The 23582-nt window shown below is 54.4% G+C and overlaps 1 protein-coding gene across 2 annotated transcripts; it reads left to right on the forward strand.

The window, feature by feature from the left end:
• Positions 1-562: 562 nt before the first annotated feature.
• Positions 563-19158, forward strand: Znf316 (zinc finger protein 316). 2 transcript variants are annotated; one of them, XM_076560953.1, is made up of 7 exons: positions 563-721; positions 5562-5728; positions 6091-6467; positions 6621-6712; positions 7314-7440; positions 7868-7981; positions 15248-19158. In XM_076560953.1, exons 3-7 carry the CDS (start codon positions 6119-6121, stop codon positions 17584-17586), a joined length of 3021 nt encoding a protein of 1006 aa, XP_076417068.1. In that variant the 5' UTR covers positions 563-721; positions 5562-5728; positions 6091-6118; the 3' UTR covers positions 17587-19158. The 2 variants fall into 2 exon arrangements, with proteins under 2 accessions (XP_076417068.1, XP_076417069.1); XM_076560954.1 differs by lacking the exon at positions 563-721 and adding an exon at positions 824-1195.
• Positions 19159-23582: the final 4424 nt, after the last annotated feature.

Here is a 23582-nt window from a genome sequence, read left to right on the forward strand (position 1 = left end):
TACAACCTTCTGTGCATTGGACTGCTCTAGCCCACAGGGCCCCTCATGATCAGGCTGACCCTCTCCTTGCCACACCCTTGTCAGCACTGTCCCTGCACGCACAAGTGACTCCAGAAGGCAGCTGTAGTGGAGCTGTGGATCATCAAAGAGGGATCAACCTCTTGGCCACACCCTTGCTCATGTCAGGGTCCGACACTTGCCGCTGCCTGGATATCCACAAGGGGTCACCACCTTCTCCACCATCGTGAGATCCAGGGAGGGTCCTGTGGACAGGGGACGGGCTCCGGACGCGTCCTGACACGCACCGCAGTGGACCTAGGCCGTGGTCTGGAAGGAAGGGATGCTCGCTAGGGCTTGACGTCGTGGGCATCTCCAAGGGTGTGCAGGGATCTCTTGCAGGGGAGAGGAGCAGGTAGTCCATGGATGCTCATCATGGGTAGCCATGAGCATCTTTCACGCACTTGGGGGTGCGACGCGGCAGCCCCCCTGTCTGCACCCTGAGCTCCGTGACGCCCCATGACCGGAAGTGCCCCCCCGTGGGCGCGGGCAAGGCGGGGCCGGCGGGCGGCACTTCCGGTGCCCACGCGCCACCGCCTCCTCCGCCGTCGCGCAGCTCGCGGCCGTCACTTTGTGTAGTGCGGGGGGGTCCCCGGTGGTCACAGCCCCCCGCCCCCGAGTCCGTGTCTCGCTCCGGCTTGGTTGGGCCCCGGGCGCGCGCGCGGTGAGTGGGGCGCGCGGACGCGGCAGGTGCGCGCGGGCGGGACGCGCGCGCTGGGGGCGGTGGCGGCGGCGAGCCTGGCCGTCCTGGATGCCCTGGCTCTGGAGGCCTTGGATGATCGTGGGGCGATCGCGGGGCTCCGCGGCCTGTGTTTGGAGGGGTCGGAGCTGCAGTTGCACGAGCTGGATCTTCCAGGCCCCTAAGTCCCCCAATACTGGCCTGGGCCTGCGCGTCACGTCACGGATGGCTTGACACTCCCCCCCCCCGCCCCTCGCCCCCCGCCCCCTGCCCCAGAGTCATAGACTCCAGCGTGGGAGGGGGCGGGCCGGAGACGACATACATTGCACCTTTGGAAGGTGCCAGCGCCGCCTCCTTCAGCTCAGGGGCGGGAGCTGGGCGGGGACCGCCCCCACTCCCCGGAGACACCTTCCAAGGAGGGCTGTCACCACTCCTGCCCAGGCATGAGATGGATCCTAGGTAACCGCTCTAGAGGGAGGGAGAGGAGGAAAGCACCCTGTGTTGGAGCCCTAAAGCTGGCTTTGTGACATTGGGGGGCCGCGGTCCAGTTGGTCTCGTTTGCAAATGGAGGCTGACTGGGTTCCTGTCTGCTAAGTCTGTTGCCCCTGATGTGTGGGGGAACTCATCCCTCAGGTTGTTGGAATCTAGGGTGCCTCATGTGGACACAAGGAGGGAAAGAGGAGATGCAGGAACCATCGAGGATCAGCTCACCTGCTCAGCCTCAGTGGGTGGCACCGGCACTTTGTTTTGGTTCAGTAGCCCCTAGGGCCGGTCTTGGAGGGCTAGCTAGGAGCCTGATCTGGGGGGTCTTGGATGGCTTCCGGGAGCAACCCTGGAGAGTAGGGGCTCCGGAAACTCGGCAGATGGTGAGGATTGTAGTGAACAGGGAAAGACATCCTGGACAAAAAGTCCTGAAGGGCCTTGAAGTCAGTGGGAGCCACTGAGCAGGAATGAAGGTCACTAGAAAGTGTGCACGCATGTGCACGAACACACAAATATGTGCCTTCACGTGGGTTCCTCTGGATTTGGGACTTCTGGAGTTCCTAACTTTTCAAACTTTACCATGTGCCTTTGCACACCCCCTTTTTATGGACAGGGCCCCCACCCCATTCTGTATCTGCAGCACTATTGCCCTAAGGGTTGGAGTGTTTTTGCATGATGAAGCCATGAACTTGACTCTGCATTCTGATCTAGGATGGGAGGTCAAGGGGAAGTGAGGAGAAAGGCTTTCTAGTGACTGATTGACTGGAGGGGAGGGGGAGTGTTGGGGGGAAAATATCCAAGGAGGCGGGGCGCCCCTAGGGCCTGAGTTGTAAGAATTATGAACTGACCTACCCCTGGTCAGACTGGTTTTCAGAACTTTGGTTCTGAACCCTGGGTCAGGGCACCTGGCGCATTGGCTTTTTCTTGGCTTCTGCCCTCTCTTCCCATGGACTGCTAACTTTGGAGGATTTGTTGTTGTAGTTTTTTGTTTTTTGAAACAGAGTTTCTCTGTGTAGCCCTGGCTGTCCTGGATCTTGCTCTATAGACCAGGCTGGCCTCAAACTCACAGAGATTCACCTGCCCTTGCCTCCCAAGTGCTGGGATTGAAAGTGTGCACCACCACCACCATTTGGTAACCTTAGAGGCTTTTGTTTTGTTTTGTTTTTCAAGACAGGGTTTCTTTGTGTAGTTTTGGTGCCTGTCTTGGATCTCGCTCTGTAGACCAGGCTGGCCTTGAACTCACAGATCTGCCTGGCCCTGTCTCCCGAGTGCTGGGATTAAAGGCGTGTACCACCACCACCTGGCTCTTAGAGGCTTTTAGTCGTTTATTTCTCCTTGCTTTGGCCTAACAAGAAGCAACTAAGTGAGAAAGCTTTTGCTTAGGCTCACAGTTTAAAGGTACAGACCATCATGATGGGAAAGACACAGCGGCCATTACTTGAGGCAGCTGGTCATATTGTATCCACAATCAGGAAGCAGAGTGATGGATGCTGGTGCTCAGCTTGCTGGCTCCTTTTTATTCAGTCCAAGACCCTAGCTCAGGGGATAGTGTCACCCACATTCAGAAAGGGTCTTCCCATCCTGATGAACCTAATCTGGAAACTCCCTTACAGACATCCCAGATGGGTCTCTCTTCTGTGGTTCGAGATCCTATCAAGTGTGCAACAGTAACCATCACCAGGCTGATGCATGGATTTGGTTTTACCCACTGTCCTCTTTGGAGGCAGAGGCTCTCCACTGCTTCTGGGGTGGATTTTAGTTTGATGTACCCTTCCCTCAGTCTGTGGTTGGCCTGTTGTGGAGTGTGACAGTTGAGCCCTGACACCGATTTGAAAAAACAACAACGGAAAACAAACCGATGTCCATGTCATTAACTATAGATCTTCGGGCCATGTCTTCAGTAAGTACTGAAATGACTACTGTGTGTCTGGCATAGGGGTCCGGGGGAAGAAAATGTAGACTCTTCATCATCCTTCTGTTGAATACTCTTCAGTAAAGAAAATGTGGATGCTGCTGGGAAGAGAAGTAGCCAAGATGGGCTGCCTCCTCCTCTCCTCCTCCACCACCTCCTGCTCCTCTACCTCCTCCTTCTCCTCTTTGTGTATAGTGTATGTACACAGTTTTGTGTGTGCTTCTGTGCACACTTATACACAAGTGTGCATGTGGATGACAGAGGTTGGTATAGTCACTTTCCACCATATTATTTGAGGCAGTGTCTCTCTGAACCTGAGGCTTACCAATTCTGGTTTCCTGGCCAGTACTGCCCAGGGTTTATAGATAGACAGCGCTGTACTCAGCCTTTTTTCCCCCTGCCCTCCCCGCAGCTGCTTGTGTGGCCGAGCACTTTGCCTAACTGAATTGACTCCCCAGCCCCAGCTTTCTTCTTTTTCTTGGATCCTTATAGACAACAGTCTGGCCTGAGGAAGTCTGAGTTAGTTCTGTGGGTGTCTGGGCTCAGCTTGAATCGACAGCCTTAGGCCCGAGTGGGTGGTGGGTGGAAATCTCTCCCTGAGTGTTCTCGGTGACCCTGAGTGCTAGCCAGGATAGCACAAGGCGTGTGTGTGTGTGTGTGTGTGTGTGTGTGTGTTTACCCTTCAGGCATCTTCCAACACCAAAGAGCCCTGGAGGGTTCAGATAGTTCTCTTAGACCTAGTTCTGTGGCTTCAATCTTTGATGCCGTGCGCTTCGGAATCTAGTTTGAGACAGTGCTGGGGGGGGGGGGGGCGGACAGACAGTCACAACAGAGGGGACTATGGATGTCAGGAGTCCCAGCCCTTGGATTTGGGAGGTTGGCACTGGCAGGGATGCTCAGAGAGTTCTAGCTGCTAAAGAATGGGGTTCTTTTTGTTTTGTTTTTGACTGCTCATTTGTTTACTTTCGTAGTGTGTGGAGTGTGTCCATGTTTATGTGTGTGCAGGTGTGTATGAATGTATGTGGAGCCCAGAAGTCATGCTAGGTGTCTTCAATTGCTGTCCAACTTTTTGTTTTTGTTTTTTGAGGCAGGGCCCTTCACTGGAGCTCACTGAGTTGGCCACACTGGCTGGCCAGTGAGTCCCATGGAACCTCCAGTCCCCGCCACCACAGTGCTGGGATCATAGGTGTGCACTGTCATGCCCAGCTTTTACATTCAGGGGAGCAAACTTGGGTTTTCATTCATGCAAAGCAAGCACATTACAGACTGAGCTACCTCCCCAGTACCAAAGTGTAGATTTTAATTAAAACCCTTTTTTAATTTTACGTGTGTAAGTGTTTTGCCTCCTTGTATGTCTTGTGTACTACCTGTATGTCTGGTGTCCACAGAGGTCAGCAAAAGGGCCTAGGATCCCTTGGAACTGGAGTTACAGATGGTTTTGAGCTACCGTGTGGATTCTGGGAATTGAACCCAGGTCCTCTAGAAGAGCAGCCAGTGCTTCTAACTGCTGAGCCAGCTCTCCAGCCCCCAGAGCATAGGTTTGAAAGCAGACGTCTGAACAGAAAGGTGATGGGATTTAGGTGAGCCTGGCCCCAGCAGGGTGCTCAGGTGTGTCCCTGGGAATACCAGGCACAGTGTTCTGACTGTTCTCATGGCCCTGGGCATCTTTACCTGCCACAGTCTGGTTTTAAGCATCCTGGGGCAATGCTGTCCACTGAGGTGGCTCCAGTGTCTGGTGTGGCCTGGCATTTCAGGATCTTTTTGGAATTCAGCATGCTGGGGTGGCCTGCCCTGCTTTTGAAAATGTTCCCATTCAGATTTGAGATACTTCCAACGCAGGTACTGAATGACATGATGGCAGAAAGAGTCATAGGAATGAATTGGTGAAAACCACAGCTAACGGCACCCACTGCCAAGCCTGATGGCCTGAGTTTGATCCCGGAGACCCAGTGGGGTGGAAAGAGAACTGACTCCTTCAAGTTGCCCCCCAACCTCCACACATTTGCCACAACATGCACCTCTACTCCACAAATAAATACAATATAATAAAAAAGAAAACATAACTGCCCAGCCCTCGAGATTCACCGGGCTGGTTCTTTGTAGTCATAGGCTAGGTTAGTGGCTGTAGGATCCCTGATGCCATCCCCTTCAGTCCGTGGCTCTAGGCTCCAGGCCAGGTACAGCTGGACTGAGTCTGTGGAATGGCTGGGGGAGTAGGACCCTGTGAGCCTCTGAGGTGTTGACATTTCAACCGTTCTTAGTCTCTGGCCCTTGCACTTGAAGGAGTGTCAGTCACCTGTGCTGGCCTAGTGATGAGCTGGACTCCGCCTCCCCGACGGGCTGAGATTTTTCACAACACCCCTGGAGTCAGATAAAGACAGGTAGCAGAGTGATGCCTGCTCATGGCCATGTCTCTCCTTTGATTCACAGGAGGGGGCCGAGAGCTGCTGACTGATGGGCACTCTCTCCTTTCCCCGAAGAGACGGAACAAAGATACTTTTCCAGCCCTGTGCCACACCCAGCCACCTACAGCCGCGTAGGTGCCAGTGGTCTGACCGTGTGTGGGCCTGAACTGGCTCATGTGTGCTGAGGGCAGGGTAAGCTGCTTGTGTTGGCTTTCTGTGTGGGACAGGCTACCCCTTGTAGGTTACGGTCACCCATCAGTAAACATGGATCGCTGGGGCTCTGTTGGCTGCACTCCATGCTTCTCCTGGTCCTCGAGGATCGATGGGTTGGGATGATGGGTGACTTACCCACGAACAGGTCGCTGCTCACACTAGACACAAGGCTGCTGGTGAGAGAGCAGCAGCTATGTCCCAGAGGATTGTGGGGAGGAGCCCTTTGGGGGGGGGTGTCTCTGGGTAAACCACCTGTCAGTTGCACAGCCTGAGATAACAGACAGAACGTGGTCCTCCCTCAGCCCTTGTGGCCTCCCCTGTGAAGTGCCTCTGTGTTTCAGGCCACACGGAGGCTGTCTCCTAGGGACGATGGCCGCCCTTCAAACTACTCCAGAATCCCCGGCTACCCACCTGGAGCCTGCTGAAGATGGGTCAGAATGCGATGCAGACCCTGAAGAGGAGGATGAGGATGAGAAGGGGAGAGAGGAGGCAGAGGGGGAACAGGCAGAAGAGGTAGTGGTGGAAGAGGAGGAAGTGGCCACACAGGTACAGGAGGTAGAGGTGGAGGCCAGCTCAGAGGACAGTGCCAATGCCGATGCCGATGCCGATGCCAACAGTGTGGAGGAGGTGCTGGCAGAGGAGCAGAGTCTGAGCTTGGGGACCCAGGAGCAGCTTAGCAATGGTGGTGATGTGAAGTCGCCAGCTCTTCGAGGAGAAGGTAAGGACAAGGACCCCACTGCTGCTGGGGGAAGGAGTAGGCTGGGGGATCATGGAGCTGAGACTGGACCTGGGTCTGAAGTATGGGAGTAGCCGGGAGCCCCATCCTGCTTGCCAGCCAGGTACCACTGGCCCTAAGCGATCTTCCTCTCAGCCCTGCAGGCCTCCCGAGTGTCTCCTACTATTCAGGACGAAGACCCGGAGGAAGAGGAGGAAGAGGAAGATGACGAGCATTTCCTGACGCAGGTGAGCTGCCCTCCGCATATACACTGGTCAGCTGTGGTCTTGGGCCCTCTTTGTGTTGTGGCTCTAGCTCCCAGGCCCAGGGTTTATGTGGTTCTGTTTTCCCAGGTCTCTGTCCCTTCCCAGGCCATTATGTTGTTCTGAGTACTCGGGTTACCTCCCACTCAGCTGTTCCTGGGCATGGCTGCCCCCATCCTACCCCCAAGTCAAGTTGGAGTCTTCTAGGATGACTGTCCCCTGCCTAGGGTCTGTTTTTCTGCTTTTGGGTCAGACATCAGTACCCACACTCAGTTTAGTTGGTACCAGCTGTCCATCGCCAGCCTGTTGTTGATGTGGCCAAGGTATTTGCTGGGACTGGTCTGTGTGACATCAGAGGGGCCAGAGTTGCTAGGGCTTCTGCCCTCTCTGAGTTTGATGGATAAGAGAGAGGTCCCTGTCACAGGTTGAGAGGCCTGAGAGACAGCAGTATCGTCTGGGCACCTGTGGACCCATCAATAATGGGGTGCTAGGCTGTGTGCCCACTATATGTTCTAACCTCATCTGGCATGGGTATTGGAGGCAGGGCGTCCCCTCAGCTTTTCTCCTGGGGCTCTGTGTTCTTCAGGGGCTGGTGACTTTTGAAGATGTGGCTGTGTACTTCTCTTTGGAGGAGTGGGAGAGGCTGGATGTGGACCAAAGGGACCTCTACCGGGAAGTAATGCAGGAGAACTATGGGATCCTGGTCTCCCTGGGTAAGGAAGGACCCTGAAGCAGTATGCTGTGAGGGCTATGGGGGCTTAGCCGTCCAAGGGAGTGCTTCTTGAGCTCCTGGGTCTTGGAGCAGTCAGCCCATTTTTGGCTCTGGGTTCAGGGGTCCGAACCAGGTGGAGACATGCTATGAAGATGGTGGTCCACTCTGGCCTCTTAACTTCACAGCCCTAGAAACCTCTAGGTGGGAGGAGAAAGTGTGGGTATCCTGCAGGTGAGGATGTATGGGGTGGGGTATGGAAGGAGGAGAGCGGTCGTGGAAGGCAAGGCTTCCAGGAATGGACTTTAGGATCTCTCAGAGCAGAGGTCGTGGGGGAGGGCTGGTCCTGGAAGGGTAGAGAGCAGAGGACTTGAGTGTGGACAGAGATAGTCTGGGGCCCATATACAGCTCTCTTTCCCTCTCTTGGGTAGGATACCCAATCCCCAAGCCAGATCTGATTTTCCACCTCGAACAAGGAGAAGAACCTTGGGTCCCAGACAGCCCCCATCCTGAGGAGGGAGACATTGTCACCGGCGTCTACACGGGTGAGTGAGAGACGAGTCTTGAGGGGATTCTGCTAGCATGATTGCTCAGAGCTGTGTCCTGCTTGAGTCTTTACCGACTCAAGCCCTCTGCAGACCTGTACCTGGTCCCTCTGCGTCCCTGATGATGCTAATGCTCACGTGCTGGGGTCCCGAGTAGCTGTGAGGGAGGCTGCTGTGTGCTGGTCCCCTGCTGTCACCTCCTCAGTCTTCACGGTCCTGCTTCACAGAGGTCCCTAAGTGGTTTTTGTTGTTCCCATCTTGGAATCTGTGAGGTTTTTTTGTTTTGTTTTCACTTTTCTATAACTGAGGGGACTTGTCAGGCTGGCACAGAAACCGACCAGACTGTCAGAGTGGCTTTCCACACACAGACTAACCAATGTATGGCTTCCCCACCCATTTGGCCATTTCTTCATAAGGTATCCTCAGTCCGTCCACTCCCTCCAGAGCCATCCAGCTTGTTTTTTGAGACAGGGTATTACTGCCATCCGAGGCTCACCAATTGAGTAGTCTGGCTGGCCAGTGAGCTCTGGGACCTCACCCTCCAGAGCTCCATCTCTGCCCCTCCAATGAGTGTATTGCCAGTTTTGTTTTGTTTTTCTATGTATGAGTTTGGGATTTAACTCAGGTCTTCAGATTCTGACCTGTGTGAGCGGTTTAAAGCTTCCGGGGGAGTTCTGAGGTGATGTGTATGGAAAATGAAAATTTCCATACATTGGAATGTGGACTTCTCTGGGTGCCTCACACTGGCTCAGGCTCTGCCTGTTCAACTCCCCGAGCCCCACTTCATTCATACGGAGAATAAAGAGTCTGAACTAAACCCATAGATTCCAGCCTGAGCACGCTGGGCTCCTAGTCACATCGAATATGCCGTGGGGTCTGAGTCTCACTAGGACTTTGGAGTGACGGAGGCCCTTGCCTGGAGGTGTCCCTCTGGGGATTGGGGTGTTGTTAGCTGAGGGTGGAACAGTGAACCGATCTGGAGTTATCATAGATGTATATTAAAATGAGAAGGCAGCAGCCCTCACTCTGGTGACATGCCTGTGAGCCCTCACAGCCGCTCAGCGAGGGGGCAGTGAGACCTCTTCAGCCTCCTTTCAGACGAGGCCCAGAGGTAATAGTGTTTCTTGAGGACCCAAGTGGGAGGTGTGTTCCATTCCTGGACACATTCAGAAAAACCCCTTCGAGAGAACAGGCTAACACTGGCCAGCCTCTTGAGTGTAGGTTCAAGATGTGCCCTCCTGTTCTATTCTCTCGAAGGGTCCTGGGAAAGAGCCTTTTCCGGGCAGGTGACGCCACACGACCGGTGCCGTGGGGCTGTGTACCTGGATGGGGTTTGGAATCTCTTTGAGAGGACGGGTTAACTAGGCCAGTGGCTCTGTGCCTTCTGGGACAAGCCGTGGTGTTGAGGCGGGTGGCCTGAGATGCCTCTCAGCCTGGCCCTGCCTGCAGACTATCAGTTGGTACGGGACCCATGAACATCTTTTAAAACATTTTATCTTAAGCCGGGGACTCAGGAAGCAAAGGCAGGGCAAATCTGTTTGAGTTTGATGCCAGCCAGAGCTACATAGTGAGGCCCTGTCTCAAGAAAAAAAAATTCAGACAAGCAAACAACCCAAAAAATGTGTGTGGGGTCAGAGGACAGCCTTGGGCATCAGTCCTCAGGTTCTACCTTGTTTGAGACAGGGTGCCTTTATTACCCAACACTGCATAGTCCCTCTAGCTGGCTTGTGAGTTTTCAGGGATTCTTTTGTCCCTCATAGGGTCTTGGGTTTGACTCATGCTACTGTGTCTGGCTTTTCCTCAGCTCCAGGGATTTCAGCCCAGGTTGTCGTACCTGCATGGCAAACACTTGACTCACTGACCTTTCTCCCCAGCTCCCCAGCGCGTGTCTTTGATGCCACATGACTGCCCGGAGGGGATACACAGATGGCAGGGGCAGGGAGTAGCTCCGGCCTAGTGAAGCCCTCAGGTCCTCCTTCCGAGGGCAGCCAGGGGTCCAGTGAAGTCTGCCTCCCTTCTCAGTCTGCCTTGCCTTTCACTGTCTCTGCCCAGCAGTGGCAGCTGGGAACTGAGAGTGCTTGAGTCTGGCAGGACAGACACCAACTGTCCCAAGGCTGGCCATCTGGACTTCCAAATTAGTCTTGTGAGACAAGACACTGATTTCCTCTCCTCTGCCCCCTTGCAAGTTCAGCTGTACGTGGTATGTGGGCTCCCGGCTGCATTCCGCCATGCAGGTGTTGCCATCTTCTATAAGATACTCAGAGTCCCACTTGCCCTTCAGCCTGTGCTCTAGGTATCCTAGCAACCCTGACCCCCACCTTCAACTCTTCGCTCCACAGTGTCCTTCTGACCCAGCTTACCCTTCTGACCCAGCCTCTCTCCCAGGGTCCTGGGTCCTTATGAACATGCCATGTGGTCCTGGAGAGATCCCTGCCCCTGGCTCAGCCCTGTTTCCTGCCTCCAGTCTGTACAGAAGCAGAGAACACACTGCAGAAGGCATGCCCCCAGTGGCTGCTGCCCTGGTTCTCGGCGTCTGCATGCGCCTGGCCCTCTGCTCTGAGACAGGTCCTCCCTGCTTCCTCCCCTAACACTTGATCTTTCAGCAAACTCCAGAAGCTGTGCTGGCCCTGCGGGGGGGGGGGGGGGGGGGTAATCCCCGCTCCCTCTGCTGCAGTCTCCGCCCCTTCCCTTTCTTGGTATGTGTGGACAGGTGTGCATGGAGGCCAGAAGTCAACTCAGGAGCTGTCCCCTTGTTGAGACTTGGTTTCTCACTGCAATCTGGGGCTTGATGATTAGGCTGGCTGACCAGCAAGTCCCAGGAGTCCGTCCAACTCTGCTTTCCCTATTCTTGGATTACAAGCACGCACTATCACATCAGGCTTCTCACATGGGTGCTGGGAATGGAACTCAGGTGTTTGTACTTATGTGGCAAGTGCTAACCAAGCCACCTTCCCGGCCCCTTCTCTGAAAGTGAAGGACACAAAGGAAACACAACACCCCGAGAACTGAACCAGCTTAAACTCTGACGTTTAACAGATGGCGATGTAGTTTGAGAGGCCCTGAGAATCCAGTAAGCAAGCATAGCCGGGGGGTCTGGAGCCCCAAGTGATCTCAAAGCGCACACTGCCAGCACTCGGACAGTTGCATCCATCTGGGGACACACAGCAGCTGTCAGTCACCTAGTGGTTCAGCCGTGCAGAGATGAGCACAGGACAGGGAGAGTGACAAGGGGAGAGGTCTCTCAGCCAGGGGCAGTGCATGCACACCCCTAGCAGGCAGGGGCTGGCACACAGCTGTGAACAACTGGGGACCTTTGAGGGTCTCTTGGTGGAGTTTCACTTAGCCATGTCCTGGAAGGAACCTGGGTAGTACAGTCCTCTAGTCCTAGCCAGGGCACAAGGGGCTGAGCCCTGTCATTCCCTAGGTCCCTGGACCTATGTATAAGAGAAGTAAGGGAACATCTGGCAGAGAGGCTGGCTTCTTAGCATCTGGAGCAAAGGGGCTGATGGGTATTCAAGCGCTGGAGGCTCTGATGGGGTGAGGAATGCTTACTCCTCCTAAATCCCTGTGACAAAGGCAGGCCTTGGCTCCTCTTAATACTCGGGCCTTGGTGTTGAATCCATACATCACCCATGAAGACATCAAGGCCAGAGTTGCTGGTCTTTTAGAGGCCATTCACCAGCAATGGGGGCAGCCCAGTGCCCATCCCAGGAGAAGGGCCGCCTGTTTCCAGACCTGTTAGCATGGACAGAGCTTGGCTGAGAGGACAGATGCCAGTGTAGAAGCTGGCTACTTTCCCAGGCTGCAGTTCAGACACCTCTCTGGAAGCCCTCAGCGAGACTGCCAACATCCATAGACTTGGCACTTCCTTTTGGTATGCCTCCTCCCTTGGGGGGCTGTCCCCAATAAGGGAAGGGACTCTGAGCTCATCTTCAGTTTTGTGTCTAGGTGGAGGAGATGATGGGGGAGCATGAAGACAGGTACAGATACTACTTGGGGACCTCTGTGCCTGCCATGCCTTGTCAGGATCCCTGGCTCTCTGCAACTGCTGACAGGCTGCCTCCAAGTCCGCCAGCGCCCCAGCCTGTAGCCTTGGAGGGGACTGGCCTGCTCAGGTCTCTGGAGTAAAGGATCCTGGTTAAAGGGCCCAGCTTGGCCCATGCAGCCCTTGGGGGAATCCAGCAGATTGGGGACATCAGCCATGGGAGCTCCCCTAGGGTGGAGCGCAGTGGAATAAGCTAATTTTGAGCTTATAAATTCCCAGTATTATGCTTCAAAGGGACAAACCTCTAGGACTCACACCAACAGCCACTATGATAAAGAGTGACATTTGTAGAAATGGGAACTGGTGACAGCCCGCCCGGCCCTGAGGGTTTTAAATTACTACCTTGGCCCTCAGAATCCTTTGTTAGTGCTCCTCTCATCTTTCCCTGTGGTGAGCAGGAAACCTGTTTCACCAGAGTCCGGGTGTCTCCAGCTCAGGACATGGGTTGTATAGATGTCCCTGTGGCAATGCTGTATAATTTGGCTAGACAGTTGGCCTTGAGTCCCTGCCTCTTCCTGGAGGCCTACTTAATCCCCCTTCACCCATGGTCAGACCTCTGCAGCAAACGTTAGGTGCAAAGCAGCCCCCGTCCTGACTCCTGTGAGTCTTGTGAGTCTGGGTCTGGCCCTCAGGGTCACCTGTTGAATTGCTGCCCCTCCCAATGCCTTCCAGCTGTTAAGGAACACACCACACCCTCCAGGTTTGAGTGTCAAGACTCACAACAGGCCTGACTGAGACTAACAGAGACTTCAGCTCTGGGTCAAGTCCGCCAGTGGAGTGGCTATCCCCCGAGACGGCACACTCCACAGCTATGCCCTCTAAACTTGGAGCAAACACCTTGAAGCAGGGAATGAGGAACCAAAGCTGGTCTCCCTTGGGGTTCTCTCCCGGAAGCCCAGCGATGTTGAGGTCTTACCTTGGGATGGAGCCAGCTGACTTCTCCAGGGCTGAGGGGTTGGTTCTTCCCCGTGCATCGGTGGTGGCCTCCATCACGTCCCTGGCCTTGTGCTTGCTGAGCAGTGGTCATGCCAGCTCCAGAGGTAGCAGTGAGACCGCCCTGGCCTTTCAGGATTGTCCGCCCTACAGAGCTTCGTGTGGTGGAGTCAGGTGCAGGGGCTAGTCCGTTAAGACAGCAGACGGTCCTGCTGGTCCCAGACTCTGGGCCAGTGCCAGCCTACTCTCTCAGCTCCTGGCAGAACTAGACCCTGGAGAGTCACAGGCTGGCTCAGAGGTCCAGGGGATTGTATTTGTTCTTCAGCATCAGCTGCCCCTGACTTACGGGGCTCTAGTTAAAAACCACTTAAGCCTCTCACCAGAGCCTCGGGAATGTCTTGCTGATTGTCAGCCAGCTTCTCCCTGCCCCAGGGCTGCTCCGGCCTTCCCAGGTTTGGAAAGTTCTAGCTGAACAAAGAAGGGCATCCAGCCAGCAACAGGGCCTCTTTCTGATACTTCTTGTCACTCTGGTGGCCATGTTGGCAGCTGGAGGTAAACTCAGCTTAAGCAATTTTTCCATCTAAAACTTCTAAATTATACATTTACTAGAATCGTGGGAAACTTAGTGTCACAGAGTAAGCAAAAATAAAGTGACCGATTTTCTTGTCTTTTTGTATGAACAGCAGCATGTTAGGCCCTCACAGTTCTCTCTGGCTTCATGTATGTGGCACTATGCTGTACCCCCTGTGAACTGACATCTCATATGCAGAACTAGGAATGATAGGGTGCAGGACTTGACATGCGAAGCCAGCTCTGGTTTTTGAGACTTTCTGATCCATACCCTGGCTTCTGTGGTCCAGGCTCTCCCAGATGTAGATGTAATTCTGAACGGTTTTATTAACCGTTAAAAGCCCCACAGGTCAGAGAGCAGTAGTTAAGAGCTCAGACCGCCTTCTTACCACCCGCTGCCGCTGCCTTCCTTCCCCTGAGAAAGAGACTTACTTCCCGTGTGTCTTTTGACTTTCTGTTCTGCCTTCTCATTCATTGTAAACGCAACCACATGACCTCCTCGTCACTGCCTGTCTATACAGACCTCCAGGTCTCTATGGTTGGCATTGAGATTAAAGGCGTGTGTCTCCATGCTGGCTGTATCTTTGAACACACAGACAGACATCTGCCTGTCATGTGATTGGGATTAAGGGCATGTGCTACCACTGCCAGACTTATGCTAAGTGGCTTGCTATTAGCTCTGACCCCCAGGCAACTTTATTTAGTAACATACAAATAAAATCACATTTCAGCACAAATAAAATACCACCATACCCAGACCCTGGCTTCTGTGGTCCACTGGCAGTCTAAATGGGCCAGACCTTTGCCCTCAGAATCAAGTAGGGGGGGAGCTCAGCCCTTCCAGCTGCTGAGAGCTAAGGTGGGCATGATGAATAGGAGAGGCACATGGATGCCCTGAACACCTGGGAGCACTGTGGTCCAGGCAGTGTCCCCATGTCTCCTGGGTGTATCATGGTGGCACTGTCTACACGCTCATTTCCTGAACAAAGGAGGCCCTACAGACTTGATTCCAGAGCCCACACAATCCCCAGGATGGGCAGAAGAATGAGTCAGGGTGCATCTCAGTGGAAGGGGTCAGTTTCAGAAAGTCCCAGGGGTGCTCACAGTACACAGTCTCAGCTGGCCTAGAGTTTCCCAAATGCAGAGTGCAGGAAAGCGAGGCCGGGGATGACCTCACAGTGGAAAAGGAAGTCAGGACCCCACGGGCTCAGCTCCTGGGGCCTCTTAAAAGTGAGAGCTCACAGGCTCTTCCCTGGCTAGCCGGTCCTGTTTCTGCTAACTAGAGTAGAAGAGAACTCCCTGGCCACTGGTACAGGCAAGGAGAGGGAGAAATGCTGAGGAGTAGACTTCACAGAGGCGGGTCCTCCAGGCAGAGCACGTGGCTGGATGTGCCATGCTGGGTGCCTGGGGACTGCAGCGCCCCGGGTTTCACCCAGTGCCCTTTTCTGTGCACAAGAACCTGTTGATACACTACCCACCACGCGGTCTCCCGTCCTCCACAGAGTGGCAAGTCCTAGAGACCCTGGCTTTCTTGGCCGGGTGTGTATGTTGGGCCTCCATGAAGTCCTTGACAGCGGCTTTCTTGCCTTGGAGCTGGCCGGTATTGGCCATGGCATGCACCACCTCACACTTGACCAAAGCGGGTCTGTCCCAAGGATTTTAGGGCAATTTCCTTGCCAAGCTCCTGTCCCATCATCCTCTTGTCTTTTCACCTTCAGGAGCCTGGTTCTGGAACGATGACATGGAGGACCATGAAGAGGAAGATGATGAGGACTTCCTTGCTGAGATGGCAGAGGAAGAGAACGAGCCCCCAGGGCTCTGGTCTGCTGCCTATGGTGTGGGGGACGTGCCTGGGACTTGGGGCCCTGACGACTCAGATTCGGCTCAGACTCCAGAGGGTTGGCTACCCAACCCAGGCAGCCTCGGGATCCTGGCCGAGGAGGTTGAAGCTAAACATTTTCTGTCCGGCCGGGAGCCCGGGGAGAACTTTCTGGCTCCCTGGGCGTTTCCCGCAGTGGCTGTTCCTATCGGACACCCGGAGACCACTTGCGATGTGTGCGGCAAAGTGTTCCCGCACCGTTCGCGCCTGGCCAAGCACCAGCGTTACCACGCGGCCGTCAAGCCCTTCGGCTGCGAGGAGTGTGGCAAGGGCTTTGTGTACCGTTCGCACCTGGCCATCCACCAGCGCACTCACACCGGCGAGAAGCCCTTCCCGTGCCCGGACTGCGGCAAACGCTTCGTCTACAAGTCGCACTTGGTCACACACCGGCGCATCCACACGGGCGAGCGGCCCTACCGCTGCGTCTTCTGCGGCGCGGGCTTCGGGCGGCGCTCCTACTTGGTGACCCACCAGCGCACGCACACGGGCGAGAGGCCCTACCCGTGCCTCCACTGCGGCCGGAGCTTCAGCCAGAGCTCCGCGCTCGCCCGCCACCAGGCTGTGCACACCGCGGACCGTCCTCACTGCTGCCCGGACTGCGGCCAGGCTTTCCGCCTGCGCGCTGACTTCCAGCGGCACCGGCGCGGCGGCTGCACGGAACCCAGCAGCGGCGATGGCACGGGGATGGCCCCCCACGAGATGGAGATGGCAGTCGCGTCTGTAGCCACGGCGGAGCCGGGGGAACTGGAGGCCAGGCCCGAGGAGATCGAAGAGCCCGTGCCTGGGGTGGCAGATGGAGACACCGCGGCTGAAGCCAGAGAGGACGAGGAGGTGGTAGCTGCGGCGCCGGAGGCGACTGTCCCCGACGGCAAGAAGGACCCTGAGCCAGACAGACGGTTCCGTGAGATGGGCAATGGCCTGAGCGGGGGCGAAGGGCCTTCCTCGCACCCGCTCGGCTTCCATTTCCCCATGCACCCCAAGTCTTGGCTGCATCCGGACGGGTTCCCCATACTGGGGTTCCCCGAGTTCTCCGAACGGCTGCAGGCTGATGGGCGCCATCTCTCCGCCCCGCTGGGCGCCCCGCTGACTCTGGAGGGCGCGGGGTTGGCTTGTGACCCGTTTCGCAGCGCGGGCTCCGGCGTCGGGGCGGATGGTGGCCTGCGAGCGTTCGCGCCCGCCGTCGGGTCGCTGCTGGCGGAGCCGGCGCCCGCCGCGCTGGCGGAGGAGGAGAGCCCGTGGATCTGCTCCGACTGCGGCAAGACGTTCGGGCGGCGCGCGGCGCTGGCCAAGCACCAGCGCTACCACGCGGGCGAACGGCCGCACCGCTGCGCCGACTGCGGCAAAAGCTTCGTCTACGGCTCGCACCTGGCGCGCCACCGGCGCACGCACACGGGCGAGCGGCCCTTCCCGTGCCCGGAGTGCGGCGCTCGCTTCGCCCGCGGCTCGCACCTGGCGGCGCACGTGCGCGGCCACACGGGCGAGAAGCCGTTCGTGTGCGGCGTGTGCGGCGCGGGCTTCAGCCGGCGCGCCCACCTCACGGCGCACGGGCGGGCGCACACGGGCGAGCGGCCCTACGCCTGCGGCGAGTGCGGCCGGCGCTTCGGGCAGAGCGCGGCGCTGACGCGGCACCAGTGGGCGCACGCCGAGGAGAAGCCGCACCGCTGCCCCGACTGCGGCAAGGGCTTCGGCCACAGCTCGGACTTCAAGCGGCATCGCCGCACGCACACGGGCGAGAAGCCGTTCCGCTGCGCCGACTGCGGCCGCGGCTTCGCGCAGCGCTCCAACCTCGCCAAGCACCGGCGCGGCCACACCGGCGAGCGGCCCTTCCCCTGCCCAGAGTGCGGCAAGCGGTTCTCCCAGCGGTCGGTGCTCGTGACTCACCAGCGCACGCATACCGGGGAGCGGCCGTACGCATGCGCCAACTGCGGCCGGCGCTTCTCGCAGAGCTCGCACCTGCTCACGCACATGAAGACGCACCGCGGGCAGGCGGGCGCGCAGGCGCAGAACACCGCCGCTAAGGCCCCGGCACCCGCCAAGGCAACGCCGCCGCCGCCGCCGCCACCGGGCTCGGGCTCCGGGTCCGGAACGCTGCTCGAGTTCGCCGGCGGAACCAGCTTCGGCTCCGATCCCGCCGCGTTCGCTGGGCCCTCGGGCGCCTACGAGGAGAGCGTCCTGTGAGGCCTGGTCGAAGCGCGCGGCGCTTCCCCGCTCCTCGGCGGGCTGAGGATTCCCAAGTTTGGGTGCCCCTGGGCTTCATCGCCCCGAGCTTCAGATCTCGCGCTTGGGCGCGCACGGGCCGCCACCCTGATCGAGAGTGCCCCATCCCTGGATCTGTGCCTCAGGGATAGCGGGCAAGGCCAATTCGTCCATCACGGATTCCGATTCAGGGATGCAGGTGGCCCGTAGAGCCCAGCTTAGGAGTCTGTCACCCGGCTTTCTGGCAGCGAAGGGAAGCTTTTAGCATCGGGAGAGGGCAGGAGAGATCATCTGGCTGCTCTCTTCCGCATCTGGGTTTCTGGGTGGGTTTGGTTTCTTCCCATTCTCCCTAGGAGATTCGGGGACCGTCTTCCGGTCACTTGAGTGCGTCCAGTAAGTTTTAAGAACATGGTTCGCTGCAGGAGCCTCACTAGCATCGGGGGAGGGGGACGGAGGTGCAAACAGGTAAAGCTTTTGTTCTGTCGACTGTGGGTATTTATTTTCATCTTTTGTATGGCGGGAAGACTGTGGGGGAGGAGTTAAAAAAGCAAGATACCAAATGGGTAGCCAGGTTGCAGATGTTGGCTAGGTCCCCGTGGAGTTGGAAGCCTTATTCTTTGAAAATCCTTACTCCAACCCCTAAACACGGGTCTGTCGAGCACTGGCTACAAGGTGGGTTTTGGTATTGGTATCCCCTCCAAGCTTGTTGGCTCTCTAGTGGCTGCAAGTGGCACACATGGACGTCTTTGGAGTGCCTCCTGTGGGCTCCTCCAGACCTAGTCTCCAGACTGGTTCCCTAGCAGCGCCCTCCGCTGCAGCAGGTGGCTGCGGAGCCCCGTGCTCAGCCTTTCACAACCTTGGGGTGGGTCCAGGAACCTTCCCCCTCAGCTTTTATTAAGGGCCCTACATCCTCTGCAAGCCTCTTAACTCTGCTTCTGTAATCACCCTGCGGTACAAGCTGGTAGTGTTTCTGCCACAGCTGGGCCCGTGGCTTACAGAGGGATTGGTGGCTTACACAGTGGTTGTCCACTTAAGGCATCACATGGACCTGAGCTCACAGCGCCCTTGCACAGCCTGGACTGTTGGCATCTGGGGTGTGGCTCATGCAAGCCCCTCCTACCCTCCCTGAATACTGGGCCAGAGTGACTGGGAGCTAAAGAAGTGAGATTTCCACCCACCCTGCATTCCCTTTTAGACCTAGATCCTTTGTTGTAGTGTAGATACGCCTTTGGGGCCCAAGAGCTAACATGCAGGCTGCTAGGTGCTGGGTGGGTAGTCCATGGGTGGGAGAAGAGCTGGGGTGGTGATGGTCAGAACTTAGCCTGGCCAGGTGAGGTGGAGTGGGAAGGCATGGGGCCTGATTGCTCAGCAGTGGCCTCTCTGTCCCATTTTTAAATGCTCTTCCCATGTCTGCTGGGACATGAACTTCAGAAAAAGCCAGGGCAGGGTGGGCTGGGAGGGCACCATCCCCATCCCTCCTAGTCCCCAGCGGTTTCCACCCTGCCCCTCTGGTGTGGGCAGGAGGACCCAGCTTCAATAAAGATGGAGAAACAAGCTTTGGGACTGGACTCTGCTTTTGCCCCACCATAGTGTCCCTCAGGGATGCTCACTCTGCAAGGCTCATCTCCTTTCTAACTTCTGAGAAACCAGAATTCTTGCATGGCATATCATGAATTTGCCCTGTGCCCACCAAGTCTTGCTGAGACCCCTCACACTGCCATAAATTGGAACAACACACGTGGGACATGACTGGGATTAATTTGGCTAACTTTCCAGGTTTAAAGAGAGGATCTGGTCTCCTTTCTCAAAGTGTAGACCCGCCTTGGCCTTTTCTCAAGGACCCCAGTGCTATGAGGTTCACCTACCCCAAATCCACAAAGCCATGACCACCCCAAGAGTTCCTACACAACTCCCCTTAAGCTGGCTTTTCTTATTCAATCTCTGTGATAGGATCTTTTCCCAATGGATTTGAAAAATATGCAGATATGATTTGAGGCATCAGAATAATGGAAACTAGCATCTTCATAAAACAAGCAGGCTGGGCAGGGGATGTAGCTCAGTTGGTACCTTGCTTGCCCAGTAGAACTCCACAAACCAGACATGGTGGAACAATCTTGTCATCTCTGCATTTAGGAGGTGGAGCCAGGAGGATCATGAGTTCAGGATCATTTTCAGCTCCATGAGCTTGAGGCCAGCCTAGGCTACATAGAGACTACCTCAAACAAACAAACAAACAGACAAACAAAAAATACCCCAGACTCGTAGGAGGTAGATGCTTCATAAGACATAAAGATGAATAACCACTCAGTTCTTAGTCTCCTGAGAAAGGCCAAGCAATTCCTTGATAAAGCTCACCACCGATTGTGCAGCTGGGGTTTTTATGTTGTGGGGGAGGGAATTCCCAATGCTATAATTGCCAAAATAAAGGGGAGGGGTGGAGCTCCAGTGACCTGTGAAATGTGACCAACCAAAGGTGACATTTGGAGGATCATTATGCCTGGACATTCTCTCACTCTACCTACCTCTTCATTTTTCTCTTGTCCCTGTTTTCTCAGCCTTTCTATGTATTTTTCTACTTGATCTCTTTAGACACTGCTCTCTCTCTCTCTCTCTCTGTGTCCTTCCTTCCATCCCTCCCTCCAATTGGCTGCTTATATAATAAAGTGGTTTTAGATTTTAAGTTATATCAAAGTTTTATCTTCCTTGTTCATGATTTCCCCCACATTTTAAGTTAGATATGAATCGTAAAGCCTCCAACAGTATGAAAACATCAAGTTCATCTTCATCTCCCTGACAACACTCATCCCATCCAATACCCGGGTTCCTGTTCATATGCATGTGTCTATATGGAAATGGTTCAGAATAAGAATATACTGTTCAGCAACTTGCTTTTTTCCCATGTACCATGTAGAGTTGTGCATGGTGACATATGCCTATATCATAATACTTGGGAGGCAGGTAGGAAGGTCTCACATTCTAAGTTCCAGAGTGAAATGGGATATTTTGTGAGTTGTCTAAAAAACAAAAGAAAAAAAAACCAACCAACCAACCACCACCACCACCACCACCAAAACCCCAGGAGGCTGGAGAGATGGCTCAGCAGTTAAGAGCACTGTCTGCTCTTCCAGAGGACCTGCATCACATTCTAGCAACCACATGGCAGCTCACAACTGTCTGCAACTCCTTCGGGCTCTGCAGGCACAGAGAATGTATATGGTGCACGGACAGAGCACCCAGGCACATAAATAAAAGCAACAGAACTACTTACGAGAATTTGCTTCATTCATATTCCTATCTACTTTCCCCATTCCAGATACAGTTTTCAACAACTTCCCGTTAGAATGTGTGTCTCATCCCCACCCCCCACCCCGCCCCCCAGACAGGGTTTCTCTGTGTAGTTTTGGTGCCTGTCCTGGATCTCGCTCTTGTAGACCAGGCTGGCCTCACAGAGATCCATCTGCCTCTGCCTCCCGAGTGCTGCGATTAAAGGTGTGCGTCACCACCGTCCGGCTGTTTTTTGTTGTTTTTAATATGTGGGGCTGGATAGACAGCTCTGTAGTTAAGAGCACTGGTTACTCTTCTAGAGGAACCAAGTTCAGTTCTCAGCACCCACATGGCTCACAATCATCTGTAACTCTGGTTTTAGGCGATCTGACCACTCTTCTGACCTCTGAGGGCTCCTGCATACATGGTTCAGACACAAAAATTTAAAAATTGCATATGTATATGAGAATGTTTGCATGCATGCATATGTGTATGCAGGCCTGAGGCTGATGTTAGGTATTTCTCTAAGTTACTCTCCACCTTATTTTTTGAGACAGGGTCTCTCACTAGAGCTCGCCAATTTGCTGGCAGGCTAGTGAGCTCCAGGGATCCTGTCTCACCAGCCCTTAGGAGGTACTGGGGAACAAACTCAGATACATGTTTGCATGGCAAGCACTTCATCAACTGAGCTATTGCTCAAGAACCTTGAATATGTTTCTCTAAAAGGCTGACTAGAAAGGAATGGCCTTTGTAAGACTCCAGTTCAGGTTCTTTAATGCCTGTTATCATACACTCTTTCCTAAAGTGCTTCACCTGCTCAGCAATCCTGTGTCCACATTGTTAATGCATCTATGCCATCTCCAGCTTCAGGTGGTGGTAACAAGCCCACGTTGGTTAGCCCATAATTTTCACAGCATCATAAACTTAAAATCCAACAGAGGGGGCTGGGGAGATGCTCAGCTGTTAACAGAGCAGAGAACCCAAGTTCAATGCCTAGCAATCACATGGTAGTTAACAACCATGTGTAACTCTGGTTCCAAGGGATCCGAAAATCTGCTTTCCACAGGCTTCTGTCCATGTGGTGCACATACATACACTCAAGTGTGCACACACAAATAAAATGAATGAACTTTTTAAAAGATCCAATGGATGGATTTTTTTTACTTTCATGTGTGAGCATGTGTGTTTCCATGTTTGCAGTCGCACATTTGGGTTAGTGTGCATGTGTAATCCAGAAACCGATGTCTGGGGTCATCTGTGATCGCTCTCCCACATTGTTCACTGAGGCAGGGTCTCTCAATCAAACCCAGAGCGCTCTAAAACTATTCTGGCTAGCCAACCTGCTGTGGATCTCATCTCGGCCTTACAGGTGGACCACCACATGCTCTTTGCATTTATATGGGTTCTGAGGACCTGAACTCTGTTCTACTTGAAGGGCAAGTGGCTTAGACACTGAGATATCTCTTCTACCCATATTTTTCATAGTTATCCTTGTGAGAGAAATTTCCTTGTACATTTCATTTTGTTTAAGTAGCGGCATTCTATAAAGCTTGCCATAATTTTTTTTGGGGGGGGGGGCAGTCATGACTTCCTGGCTAGAGTTGGATCACAATTAGGTAGAGTAAGAGATGACAGGAACAAAGGAAGGGCAAATCCAAGGCTCAAACGCCATGGTCCAGGTGGTAGCATATCTTCACATTTCTTTAAATGCGAACTGTGGGTTGAGGAGATGGCTCGGTCAGTGAAGTGTCTCAAGCAGGAGGACCTGGGCGCTAATCTCTGAAATCCACGTCAAAAGCTGGGCATGGAAGCCAGGTGGTGGTGGTGCATGCCTTTAATCCCAGCACTTGAGAAGCAGAGGCAGGCAGATCTCTGTGAGTTCGAGGCCAGCCTGGTCTACAAAGCAAGTTCCAGGGCACCCAGGAATGTTACACAGAGAAACCTTGTTTTGAAAAACAAAAACAAAACAAAAAGGCTGGGCACGATGATACATGCCTGTAACCCATCATGGGGTTGTGAGTAGAGACAGTGGATCCCTGAAGCTCACTGGCCAGCCAATTAGACACACATCTATAAGCTTCAGGTCCAGTGAGCCCTTGTCTCAGAAAATAGTGATGAAGGAGAGACACCAAGTATCCACCTTGGACCTCCACATGCACACAGCACTACACACACACACACACACACACACACACACACACACACACACACACACACACACACACACGTGTATTGTGTCAAGTTATGCTACAACTGTGGGAAACTGTGCATGTGGCTATCTACTCCAGGCTGGCCAGAACCTCTTGCCCTGCCTCCATCTTCCAAGTGCTGGAATTACAGGCACACACCACCATGCCTTGCTGTAGACACCATCCCAACAAATATACTACCAACTTTTTGTTCCAATACCAAACTAAACCACCTACCAGACTTTACATTTTTGTTATATAGCATACTCAGAATTATACAAGGACATGGGGAGTGGGGGATGCTGAGCGACAAAATAGGAGATATATGAGTCTTATATATAAATAATGTGGTATTCTGTACAATGGATAAATTGTTCAAAAGTTATGGGCTACCAGGATAATTATCTGAAAGTAAGCAAAATTAGATCCTTACATCACATCACACATTGCCAAATGTAAGCAGTGATCTATGTGCAAGTCTGTACCCCAAACGAAACTTATTGTATTAGAAAATGGAAGTAGAGC

Source organism: Peromyscus maniculatus, chromosome 23, assembly GCF_049852395.1.
Source record: "Peromyscus maniculatus bairdii isolate BWxNUB_F1_BW_parent chromosome 23, HU_Pman_BW_mat_3.1, whole genome shotgun sequence".
Taxonomy (NCBI): Eukaryota; Metazoa; Chordata; class Mammalia; order Rodentia; family Cricetidae; genus Peromyscus; species Peromyscus maniculatus.

What these genes read in the sequence shown, in the direction of transcription:
- Znf316 (XM_076560953.1), top strand. Translation starts at nt 6,119, where the DNA reads ATGGCCGCCCTTCAAACTACTCCAGAATCCCCGGCTACCCACCTGGAG. An exon ending in GCCAGCTCTTCGAGGAGAAG is followed by an intron (nt 6,468 to 6,620) that starts GTAAGGACAAGG and finishes TCTTCCTCTCAG; the next exon opens with CCCTGCAGGCCTCCCGAGTG. An exon ending in TGTCACCGGCGTCTACACGG is followed by an intron (nt 7,982 to 15,247) that starts GTGAGTGAGAGA and finishes TTTCACCTTCAG; the next exon opens with GAGCCTGGTTCTGGAACGAT.